Source organism: Jatropha curcas, chromosome 4 (assembly GCF_041381405.1).
Source record: "Jatropha curcas cultivar XTBG-Jc1 chromosome 4, XTBG_Jcur_1.0, whole genome shotgun sequence".
NCBI classification, from domain to species: Eukaryota; Viridiplantae; Streptophyta; class Magnoliopsida; order Malpighiales; family Euphorbiaceae; genus Jatropha; species Jatropha curcas.
Genome location: NC_143154.1, coordinates 17,274,340 through 17,300,780, shown reverse-complemented (window position 1 = coordinate 17,300,780; position 26,441 = coordinate 17,274,340). Strand labels below are relative to the sequence as shown.

The 26,441-nt window shown below is 32.4% G+C and overlaps 1 protein-coding gene across 1 annotated transcript; it reads right to left on the bottom strand.

Moving 5' to 3' along the window:
- Positions 1 to 1,169: 1,169 nt before the first annotated feature.
- On the bottom strand, positions 1,170 to 26,441 carry CALS7 (glucan synthase-like 7). Its single transcript, XM_089719899.1, has 42 exons — positions 25,816 to 26,441; positions 24,650 to 24,750; positions 24,002 to 24,114; positions 23,791 to 23,878; positions 23,581 to 23,691; positions 23,331 to 23,483; positions 22,290 to 22,379; positions 21,974 to 22,065; positions 21,767 to 21,890; positions 20,194 to 20,328; positions 18,427 to 18,503; positions 18,261 to 18,348; positions 17,464 to 17,586; positions 17,271 to 17,388; positions 16,215 to 16,546; positions 16,027 to 16,079; positions 15,600 to 15,660; positions 14,232 to 14,313; positions 14,100 to 14,149; positions 13,932 to 14,018; positions 13,677 to 13,784; positions 13,386 to 13,480; positions 13,220 to 13,301; positions 12,970 to 13,127; positions 12,662 to 12,785; positions 12,440 to 12,543; positions 12,219 to 12,330; positions 11,981 to 12,132; positions 11,565 to 11,674; positions 11,366 to 11,485; positions 11,200 to 11,268; positions 10,912 to 11,098; positions 10,707 to 10,818; positions 8,055 to 8,177; positions 7,854 to 7,972; positions 6,660 to 6,743; positions 4,659 to 4,771; positions 4,356 to 4,585; positions 2,250 to 3,047; positions 2,099 to 2,149; positions 1,698 to 1,883; positions 1,170 to 1,518 (listed from the first exon to the last, which is right to left on the bottom strand). Exons 1-42 carry the CDS (start codon positions 26,027 to 26,029, stop codon positions 1,264 to 1,266), a joined length of 5,784 nt encoding a protein of 1,927 aa, XP_089576025.1. The 5' UTR covers positions 26,030 to 26,441; the 3' UTR covers positions 1,170 to 1,263.

The following is a 26,441-nucleotide window of genomic DNA, read 5'->3' as shown; positions in this document are numbered from 1 at the left end:
TTTAACCATACCCTTTTTAAATCAAATCTGACTCATCTAGATATATTTATTTAAAATAAATTCAAAAAAAAAAATTTCAACTGCTAATTTACATATATTATTTAAAATAATAATATTGAAGCTAGATTATAAATTATAATAATAATGAGTTATTAAATTATTATTAATAATTTACATAATAATATAATGAAATAAAATATAATTGGACACAATAAGATAATAATAGTAAAATTTTAAAATTTTTAAATGCTTACTTATCTATATTTATTTATCTATTAAAAAAAGTAAAAAAAAAAAAACATCCAATTAAATTATTGAAATATTTTATATATTTTTATATTAAAAATTTTTAATTGGTTAAAACTAAAATTATTTTAGGATATTTTAAATTTCACAAGGACAATATCGGACATCTCATTATTCTCCTGCTTATACCACTTTTATATATAATATAGATTAATTATTTCGAGTAACAAACTACAGTGCAGCATGACCATTAGATTTTATTTTTTAAAACTTAGCCATTGAATGCTAGAATGAAAGAAAAATCAATTACTTATTGTATAGGTATTAAATTCCTTTTTAGTTTTAAATAAAAATGATTGTTTAATTACTATTAAATATTTAATTATTTAACCCAAAATCATTTTCATCGACTTTACTTTTTTGAAAGCCTACTTTGATTTGTATAGAAAAAATTCAAATCACATATATTATGCTATATAAATTTTATAAATGTATATCTTAAACATTCTTGTTTATTCTCTTAACAAATATATTATTATTAACGGTTAATTTTTGTTATTTCAAATACTTATATTAATACTTCATTATTAGCTATTACCTTTTATAAAAGTAATTGTATCACTTTAATAAATTGTATCAAAAAATTATCTACTAATTATTGTGAAACACCAAGTGTTAACATAGTAGCTTTCCTTACCAAACACTAACTAATAACAATAGTATGTTAACTTGTTCAAAACACTAAAATCTACGCTAAAAGTTGCTGAACAAGGCTAAAGTTATATAGAAATAGTTACTGACAAAAATTATCCACAACTAATAAGAATTTCTTCGTGATTGAATTTGAATTGGTAAAGGTGGTTATTTGTAATAAGAATCATGGTTTAGATGTGAAATTAAAAAGAATAATAAAAATGTTAATCTAACAAAAAATATATATAATTAAATATTAAGAAAATGAAATAAATAAATATGATGAAGGCAGTCACTATCTTACAGTTACAAGTACAAATTAGTTTATGTCTTATCCTTTTTTCCAGCATCAGCTCCATCTTTCTTTCCGGCAAGAATCATTGAAATCTGAAGGCCTCTGCTAAAAGCTTGATTGAAGAGCAGACGAGTTTGGAACTCTGATACAAAAGGAAACCATGACAAAATGGCTGTTGGCATGAATATTAATAACCCCATTATGTACTCGTAAGCTCTTGCTAGCTCCTTTATTGAATCCCAGAATGCAATCCTCTTGAACAACGGCCTGCATGCTTGCCCGATCTTTCAAACACAAGAAAATAAAAAATAAAAAAATAAATAAAAAAAAATCCATTTAATCATTGATCGTGTTCATCTTTGCAGCTAAAAATCACATTAAGGGTTAATATTAAGGATTCACTAGCATATAGGTGTAGCAGAATCCCACAGTATACTGCAATTTCATAAAATAAGCAACTCACCAGAAGAAGGGCCCACCCAGTGGGCATGAAGGCAAGGATTGCAGCAAACAGATCTGTTATTGTGAGTCCAAATACTACAAACAAGACTGTCATGACAGACATGAAGCCAAGGAAAAGAAGAGCCTTGAGAATCCTGAACATAAGCTGGAAATCGATACCAAACCTTCGCCTACCCATTGATACCATCTGATAGCAGCAATTAAACAGAGTGAGTATGTATCCCACGAAAGTGGAAATGGAAACAAAAAGAAATGAATGAAAAGTTTAAAAGAGGAAACACAATGTTCTAAGTTTAATCGTAAGATGAGGAAATTCTCATTTCTGCTGAATTTGAAATAAAGTAATCTCATAGATGCCTATTAGTTGAAAATTACTTCTATAGCTTAGTTCCATGGACATACCTTTAAGACCAAAAGAGCAGTTATCATAACTACCCAGGAAAGTCCATAAACCTACAATAATTGAAAAAAAAAAGTTAGTAACAAAGCCTCTAACATGGTTGCAAATATCAGAGAATCAATAGTAAATAGGATTACAAAAATTAAATTGTACCAGAACACTTCTGTTATGGTGGGCTATATCGAGGTGATAAACAATGCCATATTGATAGATGAAAAAACGAAATGCAAGGATTATCTCTAGCAGCCGCCCCCTTATATTTGTATATTTGAGATGTTCTTGCTCTCCATCCCACCAGGATTCCCAACTTTTATCAGGAGGGATACCAATACCACCACGATTTCCCATCCATCTCTTCCAATCTGTCCAATCATCCACTGCCTTTTGCCAGTCAAAACCAGATGGGTTAAACACAAAAGGAGCAAACAACCAGGATCCAACCAGAAACCACATGGAGAATGTGATGAACCAATAAAGATTTGAAGTGCGATATGATTCCCCAAAGACTTCATACAAGACCAATAGTATAATCAGCTCTAATCCCTTTACAAAGTGACTTCGCGAGTAAGTCCTGTAGTTCTCAGCAAACTTCATATGGAAAACAACAAACCCACGACCAGTAGCTCGATATTTAGAACCACCATGCAAAATTGTTCTCCCATAATAATGAGCCTTAGTTCCAAGCTGGAACGTGAAGAATACGGAGGCCAACTGAAGCTGCATAATGACAAAATCACCCAGAGCAGTGCGAAACCCTTTCTCCAAGCCAATTTCCATGATCATGGGCAGCACTAACAACAAGCCTAATTGAAAAACAGACTGAGTAGCTAAGGCTTCTTCAAGGGCCTTGCTTTGGCGTATGCTTGGGTTAGTAAGAATCTCCATTTCTAGTCCACTCATTACCATGTATAGACGACCATATAAGAATACGTACACAGTAAGCACAGTTACCTGAGATGACAAAGATTCAATTAAAGCATCAAAAGTTAAGTCATTGTTTTGAGGAGATTGCCAGTACTGAAAAGAAATGCTTTTACCAATGAAAAAGCTTATCCCATTTAATTTCACCACAGCCAATTTACAAAAGATTTAATGGGGCAATCTAGTCATTTGTTGATTTTACACGGCTCTTTGGAAGGTAAAGAGACCAAGGTCGGGAGTATAGGAAAAAAGAGGTGAGAACTTTGGCAAGGATTAGAGAGCCTAGTTATTAAGGAGGCTCACTGTTTAATAAATGATAAGTTTTTTGACAACTAATGAGTCAAAGTAATAAAGATGCAACAACTAGCATCTGAATTCCGTCAGCACAAAATTCTACCACCCATCAATTATATACTTTCTTTTACAACTTATCAAAAGATGCTCACATCTTCCATAAAATTGAAGATTTCACAAGCAATCAAATACTGAGACAAATGGAACAGAAAAAAACCCCTAATTATTTTAGGTGGCGACCACACTGAAATTGTTAAGTGTTCTTAAACTTTAATTGATTTTAATTTTTTATCTTAAAAAATTTATAATGTCTTTAGGTTTTGTTTCCACTAAAAATCGATTCTGTGTATATTTTAGGTGGTATTTTCACGAATTTCTAAAATTTTCCACTAGAAATCGACTAAGAATTGAATAAAAAATTAATTGTTAAATCATTATTAATTACTTATTTTGAAAATGATGCATATAACATTGATACTAAAAAATTAATGCAACAATTTCAAAGTATAAAATTGTGTCATAAAAAATTATAAAACAATATTACAACTATCTATTAACAAGAATCCCCTTTGTATTTTTTCTATACATATTGTCTTATGCTAGCATGAAATATTATAATAAATAATATTGATAATTTTGAAAATAAACAATATTGATAAATAATAATAATAATAATAATAATAATAATAATAATAAATGATTATTTAATTACATACTTTGAAAATTATGTGTATGACAATGATAATTAGACAATTAAACAACAATTTCAAAGTATAAAATGGTGTCATAAAAAATTATAAAACAATATTACATCTATTAACTAGAAGTTCCTTTGTGTTTTTTTTATACATATTGTCTTATGCTAGCATGAGATATTATAATAAATAACATTTAATTATTTTAATACCATTAAATATTTTACTAATAATATGACAAATATTTGTGACCCCACTGACCAAAATTTCTAACTTGAAGCTAAAAGAAAAACTAGTTAGAAGAGAAAGATTAATTTCACAAAAGACTGTTAGGGATCGTCCAACATACCATGCTACTAAAGTAGAAACCAACTGTTGTAAAATAGAATGATAGCATTCGATAGAAATCAAATCGGCGTCCAAGTCGATAAACATCACGACTAAGTGTCTGCTCCCCATTTCCATTTGCAACCTTTGCTTCAAAAGATGATATTTGATTCATTCCCACATCACGCCCTTTGCCTACTTGGATATATTCATGATGTGTTATGTATCCCCCTCGTAATGTTGAATTGTACCCTGAAGGGATGGACATGATTAACCTTCACATTATAACTATTAGTCCGTAACTATTAGATGAACTGAAACTTACCTGAAAATATATCCTCACTCAAATTTATTATTTTTGAAGCTTTGCTTATGCCACCCCTTGTTATGTGGAATATCCTATCAAATATATCAGGATGACCATAATGGAACCTCACCCTGTAAAATTATATGAAACATTAATTACTTTTTTAAATAATAAGATAAATAATTTAAGATCCATGCACTGAGGTCGCAATAATATAATTGTAATGTAACAAAATATATATATATATATGTATATATATATATTAAGTTGGATCCAAAGTTGAGAGCATAAAATGCAGATCATGGCTGAAAACAGCCAAGTGCCATGAACAAAGACGACATTGCAAGTAACTTCATAAATTAATCCACAATTTTTTTTTTTTTTTTTTTTTTTTTTTTTTTTTGATTCATAGTTCCCTTGGGCATAATTAACTGAATGTTAATACAGAAAAGTAGCATCACAATGTATTCATTGCACTCAGTTTCTTTTATGGAATTGTTCTTTTCCTTTTCAGGCTTTGCATGCCGTTCAAAAATTGATGATGGTAAGAAGAGTGCCAAAGCAAAACATGTAGTTCAACATAAGGTAAATCAGCCTGAGCGCCCAAATGTTAAGTTTGAGTTGAAAGAGTCACATGAACAAGCTAGTGGTACTATGAAGGATAATATGGTAAACGATCATTAATCATTTTTGTCTGTTCTGAATTACTCCCAAAAAAGCAATGTCAAATGGATCAAAAAATATATATATGTCTTCTATTAAATTATGTTCTCATTTTTCCATTTAATGATTGAACTATTTGAAATTTTTTTTTTTTCAGGCATGGAGATTTTCAAAACCGCAGCATCATTAGTCTGAGCAAATAATTAAAGAATTACATACTGAAAACAAACTAGGAAAATTTATGAAAAACAGATCCAGATGCCAAATTTCCAATATTTGAGAAAAAGCAACTTCCAACTTTAGAGCAAACAAAGGCAAGCTGATAGTGCTAATATTTACTTCAAGAACAATTCTTTAGTAAAATATTGCCATAAAGAATTTTTAGATTGTTAGTCTTCAAAAAAAAAAAAAAGCATCATGTACACAGGAAAATCTTGATGAATTATACTTACATTGATGAATGAAAATAGTTTCACCATTAAAGTCAAAAAATATTTAAGTATTAATATCTACCATAACAAAAGCAAAATACTATAAACAGGCTAAAGATGTAACTTTTACCTTTGGAACTTCATAGTTTGCAGTATTGAATATAAAATATGCTCAATTCAAATCAAGCTCTGCAATGGTTGAAGTTAACTTTAATGTTCAAATATAATCCCAAGGACCCATTTATTGAGAAAAACCTACTTTGTATGTTAACAATTATTTGCAATATATAAGATATTGTGATATTTTGTCTAGAAAATTTAAGACTATTTACCTTAACAGAAAACTAGTAATTACATTTGACTCAGTGAGACATTCTATAATATTCCAAAATCCTGCTGAGGTATCAATACAAGCTACTCTAAACTTGCACAAGCCATTATCATGTCCAGAAGGATACTGCATTCTTGAGACATGATTTGAGTGCATTTTTGACACCATGACAAAACTCACAGGACAAAGTTTTCTTATATTTAAAGCTTTCATTTATTTTGAATTTCTGAATTTATTTGAGAACAAGGGTTTGAGGAGTTTTAATGGCTTAACTAAGTTAATTCAAATCCACATGTCCTGGCTTGCAATAAAAGTTCTTTTCAAGATAAAAGAAAAATATCTGTCAAGATATTTTTGGGCATTACATGTTTCTCATTGGGAAATGAGACTTGATTTACCAAGAGCAATTTTTATTTTCATTTTTCTCCCCTAAAGTGATAAACCATCTGCTTGTAGGACTTCACGATCATGTTCTCATATTTGAAAATTATAATCAAGAAGAAACAATAGGAAAGAAACAGTAAAAAAAAAAAAAAAATCCTAACAAGAGGAAGGATCAATCTAAATGTACATTCCAATCATTAGTGAGTTTACCTCAAAGGATTAGCCAAAATACGTTGGCCAATAGTTACAAAGCTGGTTTCTTGATTGGACATGAACCAAGCTAATGATGAAACACTGTGAAATGAAAAGAAAAGAAATAAGCATGCATCCTAACTTCTAAGGACAGGCATTATTTGGGTACTAATTAAATCAATACATCAAATTCTCACAACTTGGTTTCAAGTTCAATCTGGCTTTTCTCCAAAAAAATAAAAATAAAAATAAATAATTCTATAATTAATAATGAGTTCTAAACCTGAAAGATTCAAAATATTCTTGTTAAATAATTGATAATTGATTTTTCAGAACGCAAATATAAATAGAGTTCTATACAAAATAAAATAAAAATATGTAGGGGTGTTAGTTTTGTTTGTCTGAGGGCAGGAAATAGCTATTTGCTACCTCAGTAGCTAAGTAAACCTATTTGGTAATACATAAAAATCAACTTTTATTAGCTAAATGCATACCTTCTAATATTTAATTAACTCCATTTGGCTCATTTTCCTATCACACTGTAGTTGTTTTGACACTAAAAAGCTCTAGTAATTCACCATAATAAATTTAGTAATGTCAAAAATAATATTCAACAAGATATCAACTTACAGTGATGACATATCCAGTATCAATGAATCACTAACCACTCACTCAGGCAAATGCGTAGAATTTAGACCTATGTTTTTGTTATGGTTTATTTTGTTTTAAATGGATTAGCATGCTCACAAGTATGTTTATTATATTATTTATTCTTAGTAAGATGGGATTATACTTTATTTGAATTAGCAATATTTATATTTTGCGAGGCCTTATTTCATTTGTATATTTAGAATGGTTGGAAGCTTTTTTGTCTGATTTTTTTTTTACTCATACGATCAAAGGACCAATTTTATGAGGCTTTACAAGAAGAAAGTTAAGATGCTGAGCACATTCAAAGTTGTTTAACAGCCTGATACTGAGCAGATTCAATTTGTAAAATTTTAAGTTAAAAAAATCTTTTACCTACTGATCTAGAGTACTTTAACTGAATTACAACTTTAATAATATGTAGATAGAAGTTATCAAATAACTTCAAACTAAAGTGTTAAAAAGTTTAATTTTATGTGCTGAATCACGTTATCTAGCGATAACTAGCCATAAAAGCGCAAAAGTGTGAAAAAAATACTTTCTTTATTTCAAAAATAGGCTGACCTTCCAGTAAATATGTGCTCCCTTAGACCTAAAATTGTAGGTTTCCGTGGCCCACGACGAGATTTTATAAATTCTTCCAACACATTTCTCATTTTAAAAGCTTCTTCAAAGTAATTATCCTGCAAACAAAATCAAGCCCAATGAATTTCTTTCTAACACAATTTAAGAAGAAAAGGAAAAAAGAAAAGGAGTGGAAGCAACCTGATTCATGTCTATAGTCTGAAGGGCTTCTCCACGAGTGAAAATAATGGCATGATTTTGATTTTCAGGTTTCCCTTCACCAATTTCAGTTGGTGGACCTGGGAGCTTGATTCGGTAAATTTCCTAGCCATGTAAATACGCCACAATAAGATGAGGTTTTTCGGATTTACACAAGAAATACAAAGCAACTTGCAAATGATAGCAATCAACAGTCAACTAAATCACAATTTTTTTCCTAAAATTTGGAGATGCATCTGGGTTAGAGTTAGAAAAAAAATTCCAATCAACTGACTGCCAAATTATCAAAATTCAGCCATTGGTAATTTTTAGAGGCCAAGGGATTGTTGCAGATTGCTAACCCAAGTCTAAGCCTAAAGTACATTAGGATTCAAGATCAGCTAGAAAGTACTATAATTTGGAGAGCTCATAAATACAATCAAATAGAGTTCTCTATGGATCCTCATAACAATGTAACAAATTCTGGTATCTAACAAAGTTTGGTTTTTGTTAAGGGAAGTAAATATAGAGTTGTGTATATACCCATGCTTCTAGGGATTTCCTCTATTAGACTAGGATTTGTTTTCGTAAATAGTATAGGGATTACTTGTATATATATTCTTGTCATTGATTCAATATACTGAAATAGATGATTATTCATACGAGTTACAAGTTTAATTTATATACTATCTCCTTGAATATATCTTTAAAATCTATTTGAGCTTATGCAAACAAGTTGCAATTCAAGATCTCTTAACCATTTGTTTATAATTTCACAAATTTTCAACAAGTAAAGCATGATTAACCATGTCTCAGAATCCACTAGGTATCTAAATGTATCTCCTATACCACTCACTGACATCTCTCTCATTTTTCTGTAGTTATTCCATCACTTCACTCCCAGTAGAAAAGAGAATATAATCAAGAATCCAGAAAGAACAAATCGGGTCAATGCAATCACCACCTGAAAAAAAGAAAAATCTGAATGGGAATTTCACAACACCGACAATCCCATAAAGAAACAACCTTCCATGACAGTAATGACAATGCATCATGAAAGAATATAGGAGTCCTACCGTACATCCTCAATAATTTGCCAGTGCTTCTCATCTATTAGCTGATGCTCTTCTATAAATTAGATTTTAAACCACTTAAAATGGTCCCGGTCAATGGAGTAAAATAGAATAATAAACAACAATGCAGACATTTCAAAGAATAAATCTCCCTTAGAGCAGTGATTTATTCACCCGTCCAACAAAATAAGCAATAAAGGATAGGTAAGCATCATTGCGCTTAACCTTACAAATAATCAAAAAAATTTACAAAACAGATTAAAAATCCAGTAAAAATCAAAGATAAATCAAGGTGTTAGCAGGAATATTGATTGACACGCTTGGAAAATGTATTCCAATATAACCTTGTCACCACTGCACCATCTTTAAAACAAATAAGAATTCAAACATCTGATACTGAACATAATGCAGTTCAGGAGAACAGGCTTGCCCTCACCATTTCTTTTTCTTTTTTTCCTCCTTGAGTGATATAATATATATATTGGCTTTTTCTGGGCATGTAGTTCCAGGGAACATCATTTGTAGTTATCAGCTTGAATTTTAGATATCTACTTTGTTAATCTAATTTTAATTTGTTGCTTCCTGTTGAGTTCGATGGCACAAGAGGATACCTTACCCTCCATGATATGATATGCTTCCTTTCTTAATAAATTTTCTTTTCAGATAAGAATGATAAAGGTTAGTGCCAATTGCCTGCCAGGTTCAGCAGCCTTTCAAAATTAGCTTATGCTTTATTTTTAAAAAATAAAAATAAAAAAAAATGTTTTAAGGTACAAAACCTTTTCGTTTCCAACAATTAGATGTTAGGCTCTGTTAGCAACAACTTTTAAGGTAGCATCTAACACTTTAGCTAGGATCAAGACACTATTTTTGTTAATTATATTATTCGATAACATAATATTTATAATAGCGTTTAGAGATTGCTAGGGAGTGTTTTATGAAACATTTTAACAAAATTAATTGACTTTTTTAAATTTATTTTACGTTTAACAGCTAATCGAATGTCTATTTTTACTAAACAACTTCTACTTTAAACCAATATATTAACAGCTGACTACAAATAGTTAATATCTAATAGTCAATAGCTAGTAAAACAGCTATTACAACAGCTAATATTGCCGAATGTGGCCTTAGAAACCTACAACCCAAACAAGTTATTACTTGTTTTTCCAAAAAAGAAAAGGGAAGAAAAGAAAAAACTTGATTCAATTAATGTATCTCTGCTTCCTCATTTACAGAGACAAATAAATTGTAGATTTCAATTGGAAAGTAGGAAAAATGAATCACCCATAGCAGTAATGAACTTGTGCATATTGCTCAACAAAATTCACACTCAAGAAGCAATTTAATTTTTTTAAAAATTTTTCTTTTGCATAGTTCACCCCAAAGATAGTGATCAAGCATCTATCAATTAATCACTTTCCACAGGTGTCTTTTCAAAGCAAAATGTTAATTCACAATGCTTAACTATAGTATCAAATTGATACATATAACTGGAAGTTGCCACCTAAAACTATTAAACTTTAACAGATAAAATGGGAAGCAAACAAATTCCGCATGAAAGAGGAGTTAGTTTCCATACCTCATCAAGCTTATCACATCCTTTGACGAGAACAGAGTAGTGAACCTTCTCAGATTTTCCATTCACTGTCTCCTCTCTTTCATCTATGTAAGCAACTCGTAGTGATGGATACCTAAAGCAAATTTGCAAAATTAAAGATACCATCAACCTTTCAGATTTGAGCAAAGAACTGCTTACACTAGATGCAAGAGTGATTTTAACTTACGTTAACATGAGATTAAGAATATTACTGTAACAACTTCGATCTCGAGCATCAGTAGATTTTTTCTGGGTCCCATAAACTTGACATGAAACAACATAGGTAAACTTCAAATCAGCCAGAGCTTGTGCATGATCAAGAAAAGTCTTCTGATGAAACTGATAGGTTTCACTTGATTCCTTAGTGTGGCTTGCTGCCCACAAAAATACCATCTAGGTTATTATACAGAGAATGTAACATAGTCAAACCCTGATATTCATTATTGCATCAAAATATCTGTGCAAAATCACAAACCATTGTCGCCTGTGAATTCCAGGGAGCATTGAACTTCTAGAGCTTTCTTGTAGTACATCATTCCCCTCACTGGTGGAAATAAATAGATAGATGATATTAGTTAAGAGAGATGCAGAACAGACATGAAACCAAGTCAAGATAGGGCATAAATAAAAACTACTCAAACCTGTTCTAGCAAGTGTCTGCCCCCTGTAGGATACCCACTGACGAAGACACTCTGCTCTTTCTTTGGCAGAGTAATTAAGTTCATTATCATTCATTCGTTCCTCAAAATTTTTCCATTCATCTGGAAGTTGGGGCGTTAGTAAGCTGAACCTAGGACAAAAATAAAAGAGTAATAATGCAGCAATGGATCTTCAACTTACCACGATATATTGTCTTAAGGTAGAACAACATTGTTATGCCATCCTCATTTTCCTTGTGAAGATCATCATCAGAATATAGAACATCTTCTTTGTAATATGGAGTCAAAACACTAGCCATATATCATAAAATGCTTTAATGTCAGAAAAAACAAAAAATGAAAAATAAGTAACCATCTGTTTTCTGGCCAATGGACAATCTCTGTATGGAAGCATGTAATCCAATTATGTAACATAAGTATATTGCAAAGCAAATGGCTAATTATAAACATACCAGAACATAGTTTTCATATATTATCTTTTCCCTTTTGAATATATTGCAGCTATAACCCACAATCAATGTTATCTATGTGTCATCTATTTCCATTTGACAATCTATAATGTTATCACCCTAAAAGAATGGTTTTGTAATCACTGACCTAAAGGAGAGCATGTCTCGAACTTTTGGAGCTGTTGGCATGTTCATAAATAAGGAATTTGCAAAGAAAGTGATACGGCGGCGAGCATCCAAGTTTGAAGGTACATTTATAGCAGATTCCTTTGTGGTCAAAAGCAAATGAAGCCGAACAACCTTCGTAGAGATGTATATGTGATTAACATAGGATTTGCATACAAAATGACAAGGTGATATCTGCCATAATTGAGTATCAAGACTACCTTCTCCCTCCAAGATTTGTTTTGTGTAAGGCCAAAATTTATCTTTCCAAACCTCTGCTCTTTCTTGCTATTATGATCATCTATAGTGGTAGGATGAGCTCTTTCTAGGATTCTGCCGCAACAGAAAACACAGAAAACAATATAATTATGACGGTTATTCTAGCAAGATACTGAAACCAATTTTCACATCCACAGCATATTTGAAATTTTTCAGAACTTACTCATGACCGTGAATCATGATATCCTGAGTAATAATTTCTATAATATCCTGGAGAACATTTATTATTTGAGATCTGTACGCATCAACATCTTCATAACCAGATGGCTGTCAACATATTACTAGCATGAGTGATAAATCTGATAATGACCATGATGATAAGTTCATTGAATTAGAATACATGAAAATGAAAAGGAAAAAAGGAACCACAAAGAAAGCATTCTACCAAAACTTTTAGAAACTTCTCTAACTTTTCACTGAGCATAGGCAAGCCACTCATCCGGAATTCATTCAAAAATCTGTGTTGTTGTATGCTCATATCCACTTCATAACAAATCTGTCTTACAATCCTATTTAAGAAGAAAAGCAGAGAAAGCAAGCAAAAACAGAAAGAACCGTTATGAGGCTTCTATGGAGGGAAAAAAATTATGACAGCAATTTTTTTTTTTTTTTTAATTTTTAACAGTCAGTTATCCCCAGGTTGCATCACAGGCTCTTTATAGGTGTGAAGCTTATAAGATAAAGGCCCCTTACTTCCTATCAGCATCATCTTCCAGAAGGCCATATATTATGTCTCTCAATGATTCGTAGGCCTCAGTTACTGCCGAACGCATATAGTCATCCATCTTCTTATATAAGTCAGCATCTTCCTTTCCCTTGAAATCTTTTGCCATGTCCAATGCTATTGGAATCTAACATGTCAACCAAACAAGGAATAAGTTATACATGATTTGTGTTGAGTAATAAAATTAACATTAATAATGGGTTACAGTTTCAGTTTCACCTTGCTAGCAAGCAAAAAAGGAGGCCACTGGACAACAGACACATCACTTGAAGAATAAGGTACAAGAAGCAAGTCTCTTTCACTGCAAAGTAAGAACAAAAACTATTAGGAACAGAAAGTATGATACATCATACATATTGAAGAAATTTTGTGTAAAGGTCTCAACTGGTTGCTGATTAAATCCTCATTTCTCATAGAATTGATGAACTCATTCCACACCAGAGAAAAGTTTACAATATTTTTTCTTTCAATGGACGCATCCTGCCATCAAGAAATGCTACTTAGGCAACAAAACAAAAATATTCTAATCAAGTGCTAAATAAAATAGACAAAGAAAACTAAAAAAATTTCCCGAATATATATATATATTTTCTATATAAAATGTAGCTGCACCTGGAACATATAATAAAACTAAAGAAAACAAAGATCAAACAGGTGTATCAGTTAGAATTGCTACCGCCAGGTGTTTCCTATCAGTATCATCATTTGATGATGGGACAAGGCGGCGACTGAAAGCTGAAGGCACAGATTCAAATCTAGACCGTAACATTCCAAGTGTTCGTATCTGGGCATTGCAAAAAGTTTAGTGCTATTAAGACGATTGAAACCCTGATAAATGATATTTGTAAAATATATTATAAATAAAACCTCAGGATAAATACAAGAGATTATATTTGCTATTTAATTGTAGGAGCAACAAACAGCCAATTACCTCACCCAAATGGCTGAAGGCTCCATGAATCCCACCAAAAAGAGTAGAAAAGATGGAGTACCATATTTGTCCATCCATAAAATAAACCTAATATATAAGAGATACTATCATAACCAAAGCATAAGTGAGAAAATTTTCAAATGTCACAATGTCATGCAGTACACTTACCAGCACAATTGGAGCCCATATAGCAATAACAACACCGATGTTATGCGTAACTACAGAAGTTTCAAAACATAAGCTTGGTGCAGTTATAGACACGACACAAAAGGAAAGAAAGTCACAAAAATGAAATATTACCATTTGGAAAGAACTCATGCCATTGATAATTATCAATATGCATATCCATGATCAACTTCGTTGGCCCAACCAAAGGAAGTATCTAATGACAGAATATGTAAATTACTAGTTAATAACATATATATGAGAAATAATACAAGAAAATAAGCATTCTACATGAAAATAAATAGGAATCTAACGCATCCAAGGCATGGCTAAAAAGAATTAAAACCGTCTGTTTATTAGGAACCTATCAGAATTTACTAGTTTGTTTAATTATGTTTCCTGTTAAATTAGTTTGCGAATAAAGAGTTTCTGTAAAAGTATGTGGGTACTCCCACATTGGATAAATATAAATTGTGTAAATGGCATATGATGGGGAAGTTGAACCAACCAAAATGGCTTAGGCCATTTTGTGTTAAAGGTAAACTCAACTCATTATAAGCTCAATTATTAAATGAATTGTTAATTGAATTTGACTAATTGCTCCTAGGGCCTAGATTCTTAACATGGTATTAGAACCTGGGACTCGAATCTGCATTGCATGAGGGAAGTTCCCATTTGAGTCATACGTTGATGGACCCATGTTGGGCCATCGTATACTTGTCAAGTGACCTAATTGTCACTTGAGGGGGGAGTGTAGAGGTATGCAGGTGATCCCCCAGATAAATATAAATTGAGTAAATGCTAATAGGGGTGAACCAACCAAAACGGGCTATTTTGTGTTAAAGGTGAGCCTAACTCATTATAAGCCCAATTGTTAGTTGAATTTGACTAATTGCTTCTAGAGCCTAGATTCTTAACAGTTTCCAAAAAAATTTGAAAAAAATACCACACAAATTTTACTTGAGACAGCAGCCATTTTGAATTTACTAAAATACTTGAAAATAGATTAAATTCCATCAGCTGCGTGTCAGCAAAGTTCAACACTCACACCTCTAATTTCCCATAGCAAGGTATTTATTTCTGAGGACAGAAGAGGATATATTTAGGAAACATGTAATATCACTTAGTGGCTTGAATACTATTCCTTCTCATGTTCCTTCAAGCATGAACTAATCCTCAATTGCCCATTTTACAATGAATTCATAATTCAAAACTTATGCATAAAGCACCTATCAAGAAATGTGCTATTCCATAAGCCAATTTTCAATTTCTATGGCATAAAATGATACCTTCTTTATCAACTTCTGACTTGCATAAAATTAATTGAATTTGTTATAAATACCTAGAACTGTGCACTACAAAAATGTTTGAAGTTTTGGGTAGAAATTGTTTTTGGTTGTACCAATGCGTGCAGACATAATGCATCTGAAGTTTCGAACCCAGGTTAGCATGAGAGCTGTATGCTAGGGGATATCAAAATAAGATAGATATTTGAGTAAAAACCTCCACATAGTAGCTAAATGCTAGCTTGCTGATTAGCAGCATGATCCAAAACAATGTATACCTGAGCATGGGAAAATGAAAATAAGTTAGTGGAAGTAAAAAACCTGAGTATAGCAGCATCAATGCATTTTAGACATCCCAATTTAGAAACATAAAATCAACCCAAAACTATCACCAAATTGAGCAACTTCCTTGTTGCAAATCACAAACACCACCCCCCCCCCCCCCCAAAAAAAAAAAAAAAGGGAAAATGCAAATCACAAACACCATCACCCCCCCCCCCCAAAAAAAAAAAAAAATGGGAAAAAAAACAAGAAAAAGAACCGATAATAAAATAAAAGGGAAACATAATTACAAACAACAACAACAAAGCCCTTAATCCCAAACTAAAAACATCATTACAGACAAAAGCACTTATTTATCTTACTTCAAAAGTGAGAACATATCTTCATGCATGCCTCTTCCCACATATAGTTTTGGCTGCAGCATGGAAAATTGCACATAAAGATATACCCAGGTCAAATTTTTTAAGAAGAAAATATCAGCACTAAAAATTATCAACTGAACCAGAAAAATAGTTTGTCTAATCAGAAGTAGCAACATAAGTATGCTTGCCTGAGCCCACCACATAATAAATGTAATAATCCGAAAATTTGAACGCTCCATTCTTCTCCGTAAAGGTGGAAGCACAAACAGTAGAGCAGCCAACAAATTGGGTAGCAAGTAAATTGCAACTGCATAATTATAAAATGACTGATTCTGCCAATCCCTAACCCAATTGTTAAAGAATTTCACAAGGCCAGTTGGATTCTGCACAGAACTGGAATAACCAATTGGAAGAACTACAGCCCACACAGCTGCTACTGCAAACTTCAGAAGATATCTCAGTATTTGTGTGGCTTTTAAGCTCCTCCAGGCATTAAGACTAAGAACTATATCCAGAGCAGCTGCAAGACAGATAACAAAGAAGATGTAGAAACACCAAAAGCAACTCAGTCAATCACCAAAACCAAATATAACTGGCTACCATGCTTGAAACTGTTGTTTACAGTTAAAATAAAAATACAAATAGCAGAAATTACTATAATTGCAAAGCTCTCATTGATCTAGTTGATGTCCAGATATAGTGGGGGTGCATTCAGTTAGTTCCAGTAAACTGAATTGAGTATAATGTATGGCTACAATAATGACATTGAGTGAAATGAATAACCAAATGACACTGAATAATATATAAATTAAATAATCGAACAACAACATAAAAAGTTTAGTTATTTCAGTTATTTCAGTTTCTTGGCTTTTAATTGGGATTTTCTTTAAGCCATAAAACAGATTGGTGATTTTTCAAGTTGGATTCATTCTGGAGTTGGGAAAAAAAAGAAAAATAAAAAAGTAATTTCTAAATACTAATCAAAAGAATGCCATAAATATGAGCTCCTGAGTGTATAGAATACAAACAAACAGATATGAAAGAAAAAGAAAATAAGAGGGATCAGATTCTTGGGACGTACAGCTGAATTCTAAATTGTTTCATTTAAGAGAAATAATTTAAAGAATTATGACAAACTATTTAAAAAAATGAATTGATATTTTGGTTAAATTTTCAAAACTAAACAAGCTGATAACAGATAACTGAACAGGCCAAGATGAATTTAACCAGAATTTCAGAGATACCTTGTAGAAAATTGAGAAAAGCAGACGTGACAAAGATGCTCAAAACACTTCGGAACACATCCTCACTGAAAAAATCAGTAATTGATCCAGACGAATTCCATGCAATGATAACCATAGCCTGAAACAAAAGTAGGAGACAATTGATTTGCCTTGAGAATATTACCGACAAACATTCAAGTAACATTTAATTTACCTGGAAAGCCAATATAAAGAATATCCACATTCGGTCAAAACTTCTGAACAGGTGCCAAAAGGTGCGGACTTCAACAAAATTTGTTTTAGGTTTCCTCTTACCTCTATTCGCTTGGTTAGATCTCTGTAAAAAATCACATTAAGGCAGAAACATTAAGAACTCTAACTATAGACAATGGGAGCAGCTCAAAGAAAGAAGAGTCTGGTCTGGTCTGAATTCAGGCCCGGGCCAGCATGCCCATCTGCAGCTTCTCAATGTTATAAAATTACTGGAGTCTCGAGCAATCAATCATAAGAAAAAAGAAAATGAGAATTATATTTGTCATACACAACACACCAATTAGTAGACAAAGCCTTGTTTAGCTTCTTTTTCACAACGACTGATTAATGTATACATTTTGAAGAATCAAACCAAACAAAAACCCCTTGACTTAAGCAAAATATTCACCTTTTAAATTTTATTTGACAAGATAAAAATTAAAGGATAGAAGGAAACAATAACATTGGAGGAGATATAACAAAGGTAAAAAATAAAAAGAAAGAAAAAGAAAGGACTTACAAAAGCATAAAACATCAAACGTTTACGTTTTAGCAACTATAAATCATAATAGCATCGCTGTATAATACTTTAGGCAAAAAAAAGTAACCAGCTGAAAAATCATTTGACCATTATACTACAAATCATGGATAAACAATAGTTGGACAAAAGAATTTCCAATTTTTTGAGTCATAATCATCCATGTACTTTCACAAAGATTCATGCAAAAACCTTAACCAGGAAGAGAGACAGACACAAACCTCATTTGTATGCAGCGTGTCATCGGTATGAACAAAAAAATCTGCATTACGGTCCATTGGCCACCCCAGCCTAAAACATTTATCAGACCTGAAACACATAGAAAAAGTTCAGCTAGTGGCCTGATCTGATGGAATACAAACAGAATTTACTGTTCAAGATTCTCACCAGAAGTACTCATTCAAGTCATCATAATTTCTCCATTTTGAATGACTTGCCTTGCCTCCTTTGTTTCTTTTAGATTCCTGTTTCACATGAAATAAGTTCATTTTTCAAAATAAAAATGGAAAATAAAGATGTTGAACCCACAAGTTTGACACCAAATTGTTTTGATGATAATAAGTAATTAAATGTGCTAGTAATAGAAAATCAAGTGTTTGTATAAGATGTAAATTTGCAAGCATTGTAGACCTCCAACAAATTGAGCTGGGGAAGTCAATAGGCTACTTATTTCTTTCAAAGCAAGTGGATACAAGGATAAGAAATCTCCAAGAGCTATAAAAAAAATTTTTAATTGTATGCTCAATAACAATTGTACTTTATCTCTATTGTAAACTTGATTTCTAGGTCTTGCGTGGCACAATGACCTGGTCTTGGAAATCATGAACCCCTCTCACACACAAAATTACTTCTATAAGTCCACAGGAGACCTTTAGGTCCAAAAGTTTTTCCTTGTTAGAATCCATATGTCAAGTTTGAGAATAAACACATCAAAACCAGTTAGCTCTGATGCTTTATTTTAGGGGCTTAGATTTCCATGTGTCAATTCTAGGTTTCAACGCATCGAATTGAGAATCAACACATCAAATCAATGTTTTATAAGTCCAGGCCTTGGATGTTAGGAACCCCTTCTCTCACACAAAATTCCTTCTATAAGTCCATAGGAGACCTTTTGGTCCAAAAATTTTTCCTTATTAGAATCAATGTGTCAAATTTGAGAATGAACATGTCAAAACCAGTTAGCCTGATGAGGGCTTAGGATTGAATGTGTCAATTCTAGGTTTCAACGCATTGAATTGAGAATCAACACGTCAAATCAATCTTTCCAGAATACCATGATGACTAGCTGTGGGAGGTTGAATGGAAAAAATTAAATTTAATACATTCCAACAGCTCTAATTCAGTTAGAACTCACAAATATCCCAGTTAAGAACCTAAAAGAAGGTTACAGCAACCAATTTTTGAGCCTTAATTTAGAGCCCCAACTAGTTTTCAGCTACTTCTCTCCCTCAACTTTAATTGACCCTATTATTGCAAGTGAGCTTGAAACTGAGTGTAGTATCTCAATTTATAAGTTAATTAGAGAGTGTTTGCTGAGGTATTAACTGCATTTGGTTGTTTGTGCAATATTGTAAAACAAATTACTAGAGTTAGCAATTTGGGGCAAGTGTAATTTGTAAGGATTTGATCTTCACATCTTCACATTGAATAAGATCAAGTATGATTGATAGAAAGTCAAGGAGGCCCTTGAGGACAGGATGCAGGCTTGTTAGGAGCCAAACATCTACAATTATTGTCTCTTTCTCTCTTTCCCTTGACCATTATTCAAGCAATATTAAGGTTTTCTTGAAATTCCTCATATAACCCAACTCACCCTCCCTCTTGGGTTGCCACAAAGGACAATAGAAGAGATTACACAAGCAATAGATTTTATTGAAGATGTTTTTGATGAAGAAGAAACTGTATCACAAAGAATGGAGCACAATACTCCGCAAGGACAAGGGTTCATCATAAAAGATTCCACAAACAACTGCAAATAATAACATAAAAGCAACCTAAAAAGAAACACCTTGGATTCCAGTCAGGTAATGCTTAGAGAAAGATCCCTAAAAGCTTCAAAAGTATATGCCATACTGAAGCCAAAAGTAATAACCTGTTCCCTAACTAATTAAAAAAGAACTTCTGAATTCGAAGATGCTAGAATTTAAAATTTACCTTGTGCAAAACAATGTAAATTGGAGTTACAACATTTCTCAAAAAGGCTTCTTCATCAACAGCTGCAGTTTCATATGTCTCTCCACTAACAGGATGCACATTGCTATATAATATTCCATACACCTCATTTGCCATCTTGTAAATAAAGGAAAACAATCAGCATTAATAGTTGACGATGTGAAACAAAAAAGGTTAATGTATTGGATCCACGCAGGATACTTATGAAATTTATTCTATTATAAGCTTGGAACAGTGCCATAGAGAGAATTGACACTTCCTTTTGCCAGAAAGATCCTTATTATAAAGTGAGTGTCAAACAATTCTGGAATTCACATAGAATGACTAAGAAAGAATTTAGCAAAATAATGAAAAGTGAAAGATGGGGAAGCACACTTCCAACCTTGAAGCAAATGCAGCCTACATATTTGCTTTTCAATTTTCAACTTAAAATGTCTGGATTATGGATTTGAAAAAAAAAAAAGTCCATTCTAATAAGGGTACAAACATATTATAAGTAATTTGATGATTAAAAAAAAACAAGCTATTTTGGTGTCAAATTGATGATAAGTTATCAAACTTAAAGAATAGAATAACTAAAATCATTTTGATAAGTTTTTTAAATTTACAAGTTAATGATGTATCCTAGAAAATAAATTAGCATATATATGCATTTAATTTAAAATATGAACTTTGATTAAGCATTAATTCCATATTTTTGAAAAAAACATAAAAATTTGTATAATATGCAAAATTACATTATACAAATTTCAATCATTATCTAAAATATCTAAAAATTAAACAAGATTTTTGTGTATTTAAAACCCTTTAATACTTCAAAAAACAAAAAAAATCAAAATCAAAAATTCAATGAACAATATGGCCATTACAGTACATGGTATAGCAACAAGCTAAAAGTAACATTTGTAAACATTTTTCAATTCAAGAGAGTTGTTCTCATTACAAATATCAAATTTTGTTCTATGAAGATTAATTTAAAGCAAAAGTTTAAAGAAAAAGGAACAAGAGGAAGAAGGGAAAAAATCATTCTCAATTCGCAATTTTGTGCCTACACAAGAAATAACAAAATTTAGCCTATAGCACACCTAAATCCATTTCAAACATGTAAACATCAACTTATAAAACGATAAAATAATGCACACGGTATATTTGGTTACCTACTATCATAGATTCAACCTTCTATGGGCATATATTTCAATTTAATAAATGGATTGCCTTGACTTGTCAAAGATTCCACCCTAAAAACTGAGGTACAAGCCAAAAAATTAATCATTTCTAGAGTACGAGTGATAGTTGCAAATTGGAAAACAGTTAAGCACTTTTTTAATTATTAATCCTTGAAACAATTGACAGGACGAATGAAATTAAAGGTATTAGGTCATGAATGGAAACAAATAACATGCAAAAGAAACACAACTCACTATTTCTGGTATATTTGAATCACGTGGGAATCTCCCATATTTCACAATCATTAAGCTTGAAAAACAAATACAAAGAGAAAGATGCCCACAGATAATCAAACCCAACATTAAAAGAAAGTAAAATAAAAACTTACGTGATGGAATATATAGCAGATGCATTCTGGCATGAATCTTATATTTGAAGCTTCACCCCATATGAGAAGATAAAGTCCAATGTAGATAAGCTCTAATTGTTGTCTGTCAGAACCTTGAGGAAATCTGCAGAGTCAAAAGTAAAGCACCTGATAAGTTGTCATACCTATTGTAATTCAAGAAACACTAATGTTGGCAAAATCACTTACCTAAGATTTGATTTACATCGCAAATAATCGCACCATGAACGATAATTCTTAAATATGTTATCCATCAATTGCTCTATGGTACTACTATCAAGCTGCAATAAGTTCCTTATCAATTTTCAATGAACAATATACCAGGATACCCACATGGACTACAGAGAAAATATTAGAATATCTTTGAAACGAGGTAGAAAACAGCAATTTCCATTTAAGATTTTACCACAGAAAATAGCAGAATATCTTTGACAAGGACTACAGAGAAAATAGTAGAATATCTTTGAGAAGAGCTAGAAAACAGCAATTTTCATTTAAGATTTACCACAGAATAATTTTCATGACTCCTTTTCCTTGCATCAATATTGGCTAGTAGCAATATAAGATGCTCCCTCTGATTAGCAACATTTCCTCTCTTCGTTCCCCAAAAAAACAAGAAAGACAATATCATGGAGTTAGAAAAAATGATATTTATTTCATTGCAATTCATATAATATCTACGCAAGAAAGATTTATAATCAGATAAAAAACCTCAAATTCATATAGTTGGCAAGATGATAAAAGGTTGTCTACATAACTTGTGTGGATGCTGAAGAATAGTAATGAAATCTAGGTTATATGCTCCAGTAGATATTTGACAAGACATACAAAATCACAGGAAACATGTTCTTTTTTTACAAATCTGAATCTCTTTAAGGGTTGTCTCTGATCTTAATGTCCTCCATGATGGAAAACCCTCAATCTTAATTTGTTTCTATCATTTCATTTACAAAGATATTACTAACATTGAAGATGGTGTCGCTCTATAGAAGACTATGGTTCACAGATTTTTTTTATTCATGCACAACCTCAAATGTGTCAATGCCTTTGGAAGCAATTAGTCTGGCAGTGGCCTGGTAACATTAGATTTCTGTGAGCATTCAAGAGAGATATGCTGATTTCTGTTGATAATTTCTACTTGTAGTCTGCCCATCGCCATGTTTACCTTACTTTTAAAAAAGGCCAGCTATATAAATTCACCCCTGTACCTTTCGAGAAAAAAACTTGTGGCACCCTAGACTTTGCAAGGGATCTATTATGCCCTAAATTATGAATTTTAGTAACACTGCATACTTTTCACACTAAAAACAACAATATTTATGATGTAGTGACATTGCCACCCACATGGTCTGAGCAACTTCTGTGCTTAGGATGATGTAAAATTCAAGCCTTCATTTCCCTTTGGCTGCTTAAAGGTGAACTATTGGGTGCCTATATAATTAGTCTAGGAGTAAAGCTGGATCACCAACAAAAGACCCAAAGCCTATGACATGATAGATGCAAATATGAAAAGGAACTGAAAAAATGAATTCAATGTGAAAATTACCTGAAAGCCAAAAACAGAAGAAAGCCAGTCAAGGATATCATTGACTGATTTAACCCTTTCCTTAGGCAAGTCATGAGAGGCATCACGTGCCAAGCTAATTTTTGGCATTGGAAGATTATCCACATTACGTATAGCACTAAGTGCAGCTTTGATCTACATGTTTAAGGAACAAAAGTAATAAACATGAGCAATTATAGGCTTTTTCAGAACAAATGTAAGTAGCAAATAAGATACACTTGACATGCCCAACCTCAGGAAGTTCCATAATTGCAGGTTTTGCCCCAGCAGCATATAATGGAAGAATATTGTAGTGTTCATATTGCTCCCTTAGCCTGTCAACATCCCGGGCATACCTTTGTGTCTGGGTAAGAAAGATCAATTTAAGACGCTTTTAATTGCATTCCACGCAAATAGGTGATTTAAGATCTAGTTCCCAAATATCAAAGCAAGCAACTCCAACCTCATTATCAATTTTTGATGGAGGTACCACCGTTCTCAGCACATCATACAATACTGCTGCAATCTGAAGAATCTTAGCCATCTCTTCCCTACAACAGTTGGCAAAAAAAAAAAAAAAAAAAAAGATTAAGATGCCACATGTGCTTAGAAAAACTTGAAGATTTGATCAGTGTATAAAAAGGAAAACACGCCAATTAGAAATCAATACTCACGGTTTTTTGTCATATCGGCCTTCTTGTATGTTTTCCACATAGAATTTCTGGTAAAACAGTTGAATTTCTTTTGGATCAGTTCCTGCAAGTTGACGTTGTGTTTCTACTTCTTCCTACAGGAAAGAAAAACTGATTTAAATCATTTCTCACCTTCGCAACTGTCAAATTTAATTGGAGTTTATTCTAGATACTGCAATGTGAATATTCACTGAAAAATAATGAAAAATTAAAGGCCAAAAACTTCATGAAGTCCAGCATGTGTGATGTAATTTGCAAATAGATATGATATCTGTGGAGCAATGATTCTGATGCATGAGGAATACTAACTATGAAGCTTATAATGTTTTTATTTGTCTACAAGTTTGCAAGAAGATTTTGATATGATTCAGGTCTGAAGTTCTTCCCTCCCTAAGTTTACCTGAAACTCAGCATCAAATATGAACTGGGAACAGTCCACAATTCACATTCCTGTCCCTTTCTCATTTATATGAGATTCTGAACCATTCCCTTCATCAATAATGCTTGTCTGAACAATTTCCGACTCTATTCTACCTTTCAAATAATAAAGCCTTAAATTGCAATGTGCAAGCTATGACTTTGAAGTATTATTTCCAACAAAAGAGGTAGATTATAGCACATAAGTTTTACCCTCTCAAGCCTATGCAACAAATAAGTCTTGAACTGGCGAACACCACGTCCACTCGAGTTTGGATCCATCCTGTGAGCCTTCTCAAGAGCATGAAAGCGGCCTAATTAGACAACACATTAATGTAAGGGAAAAAGAGTAAGTGACAGGAACTTTTTGCTATTTGATAAGACATGAAAAAGTAATCAGTAATTCCACAAAATCAGTAAAGAAATCAAGATGGACAGCGATCAACTGCATCATGGAAAGTAGCAATAATAATATCTCTATGGCAAACACATTGTCAGTCTTTGCTTTAAAATATCCCTATCCCACAACAAAGGATTCATGGTGAGGAAATAAAAATTGGCTGCAATAAGAAATGATGACTACTGAAAAAATATTTATAAACATTTTTTTCAAATTACTTTGTCCACTGTTCAGAAAAATGTCTGAAAAATCATGGAACATAGACTCCAGATACGTTTAGAACCACTATGTAAGGTCTTTTCTGGAACAAAAAGCTCAATCAACAATAATAAAAGATAGCCAATGCAACTCAATTTAATTGCATGAAATTCAGATGAAGAGAAGCTGAATTGCCTGACAGGATATCAAGTGAAAAGAGGAAAAGAAGAAAACGAAGAAGATTTTAAAAGAATGGAAAAAGAAAGGGAAAATCAGGAATATTATAACATCCAAGTTTCAAGACTTTTTCTTCTTTATCATCCATTTCATAGCATATTCCACATGAACACAAACAAATGGGAAGTTCTTTGCTGAAATAAACCACTCCTAGCCGAAGCCCATAAAAAAAGACCAAAAATTGAACGTTGACATCAATTACATAAAGCCATATGTAATTCATATTAAAACACAAAGAGCAGACAAATAATTGCCCTTCCTATGGAAACTAGCCCAACTCATAAGCATCCTTTTCCTTCAAAACATCCAAATACGTAAAACTACCATGGCTATAGCCGAATTACTGGATAGCAAAAGTAATCTCAATGCCCTATTATGTAGTCACTTCTCTACTCTATAATGATTAGAAAGGTATAATTTGCTTATCTAAAACCTCCAACTTTCCATATTCATTCACATTCAACAACATTAGAAGTCCGAACTACTACTAAATAAAAAAATTTGATGAGGAAACAGAGGAAAAGAAAAAGGCAAAGAAGCTTACAGAGATAAGCAACTCTAGGATTTTCCTTCTCCACCTCATTGGCGACACGGAGAATGGGAGCAATAACAGACATAGAAGAAGGAACAAGCTCGCTATCCAAGGCAGAAGTATCTTCATCAGGCAAATTCACCATCATAGTCTGAGCCCGTGTCATCCTCCGGGAAAGTGAGCGAGGCGGGCCGCCCTCATTCTTCGTCCCGCTCGAACTGGCCATATCCAAGCCAGAACTACTGTTAAGCTGCTTCCTTTGCTAATGAAAAATGAAGTAATGGAAATTATCCAAAGGTTTCGAATGCGATGTTTGGGTATTGTTTTAGTATAATAAATTAGAGAAGAAGCCATTTTTCCTTTTGGAAAGGAGAGTGAGAGATGCTTTGGGTGTGGAGTGGGGAAAAGTGATTGCTCTTGTAACAAGAAAAGAATGATATCTCTTTTTCTTTGATTTAAGTGGAAGAAGTGCTTTTGCTTTTCCATAAACAAATCAACAATCGAAAACTATTTCCTTGCTTTTCAGTTTTGTTTGTGCTTGTGTTGCTCTAGCTGCTACTTCTGCTTCTGCTTTTGTCTGTGTTTTGTGAAAAGTAAGGGCCGTAGCTTCGTGGCTGAACAGAGCCGAAACTGGAAAA

Coding starts and splice junctions, on each gene's coding strand:
- CALS7 (XM_089719899.1), bottom strand. CDS start 26,029: ATGGCCAGTTCGAGCGGGACGAAGAATGAGGGCGGCCCGCCTCGCTCA. Junction 14,019..14,099: donor TATGGGCTCCAATTGTGCTG/GTAAGTGTACTG, acceptor CTTATATATTAG/GTTTATTTTATGGATGGACA. Junction 4,586..4,658: donor GAGTGAGGATATATTTTCAG/GTAAGTTTCAGT, acceptor CCATCCCTTCAG/GGTACAATTCAACATTACGA.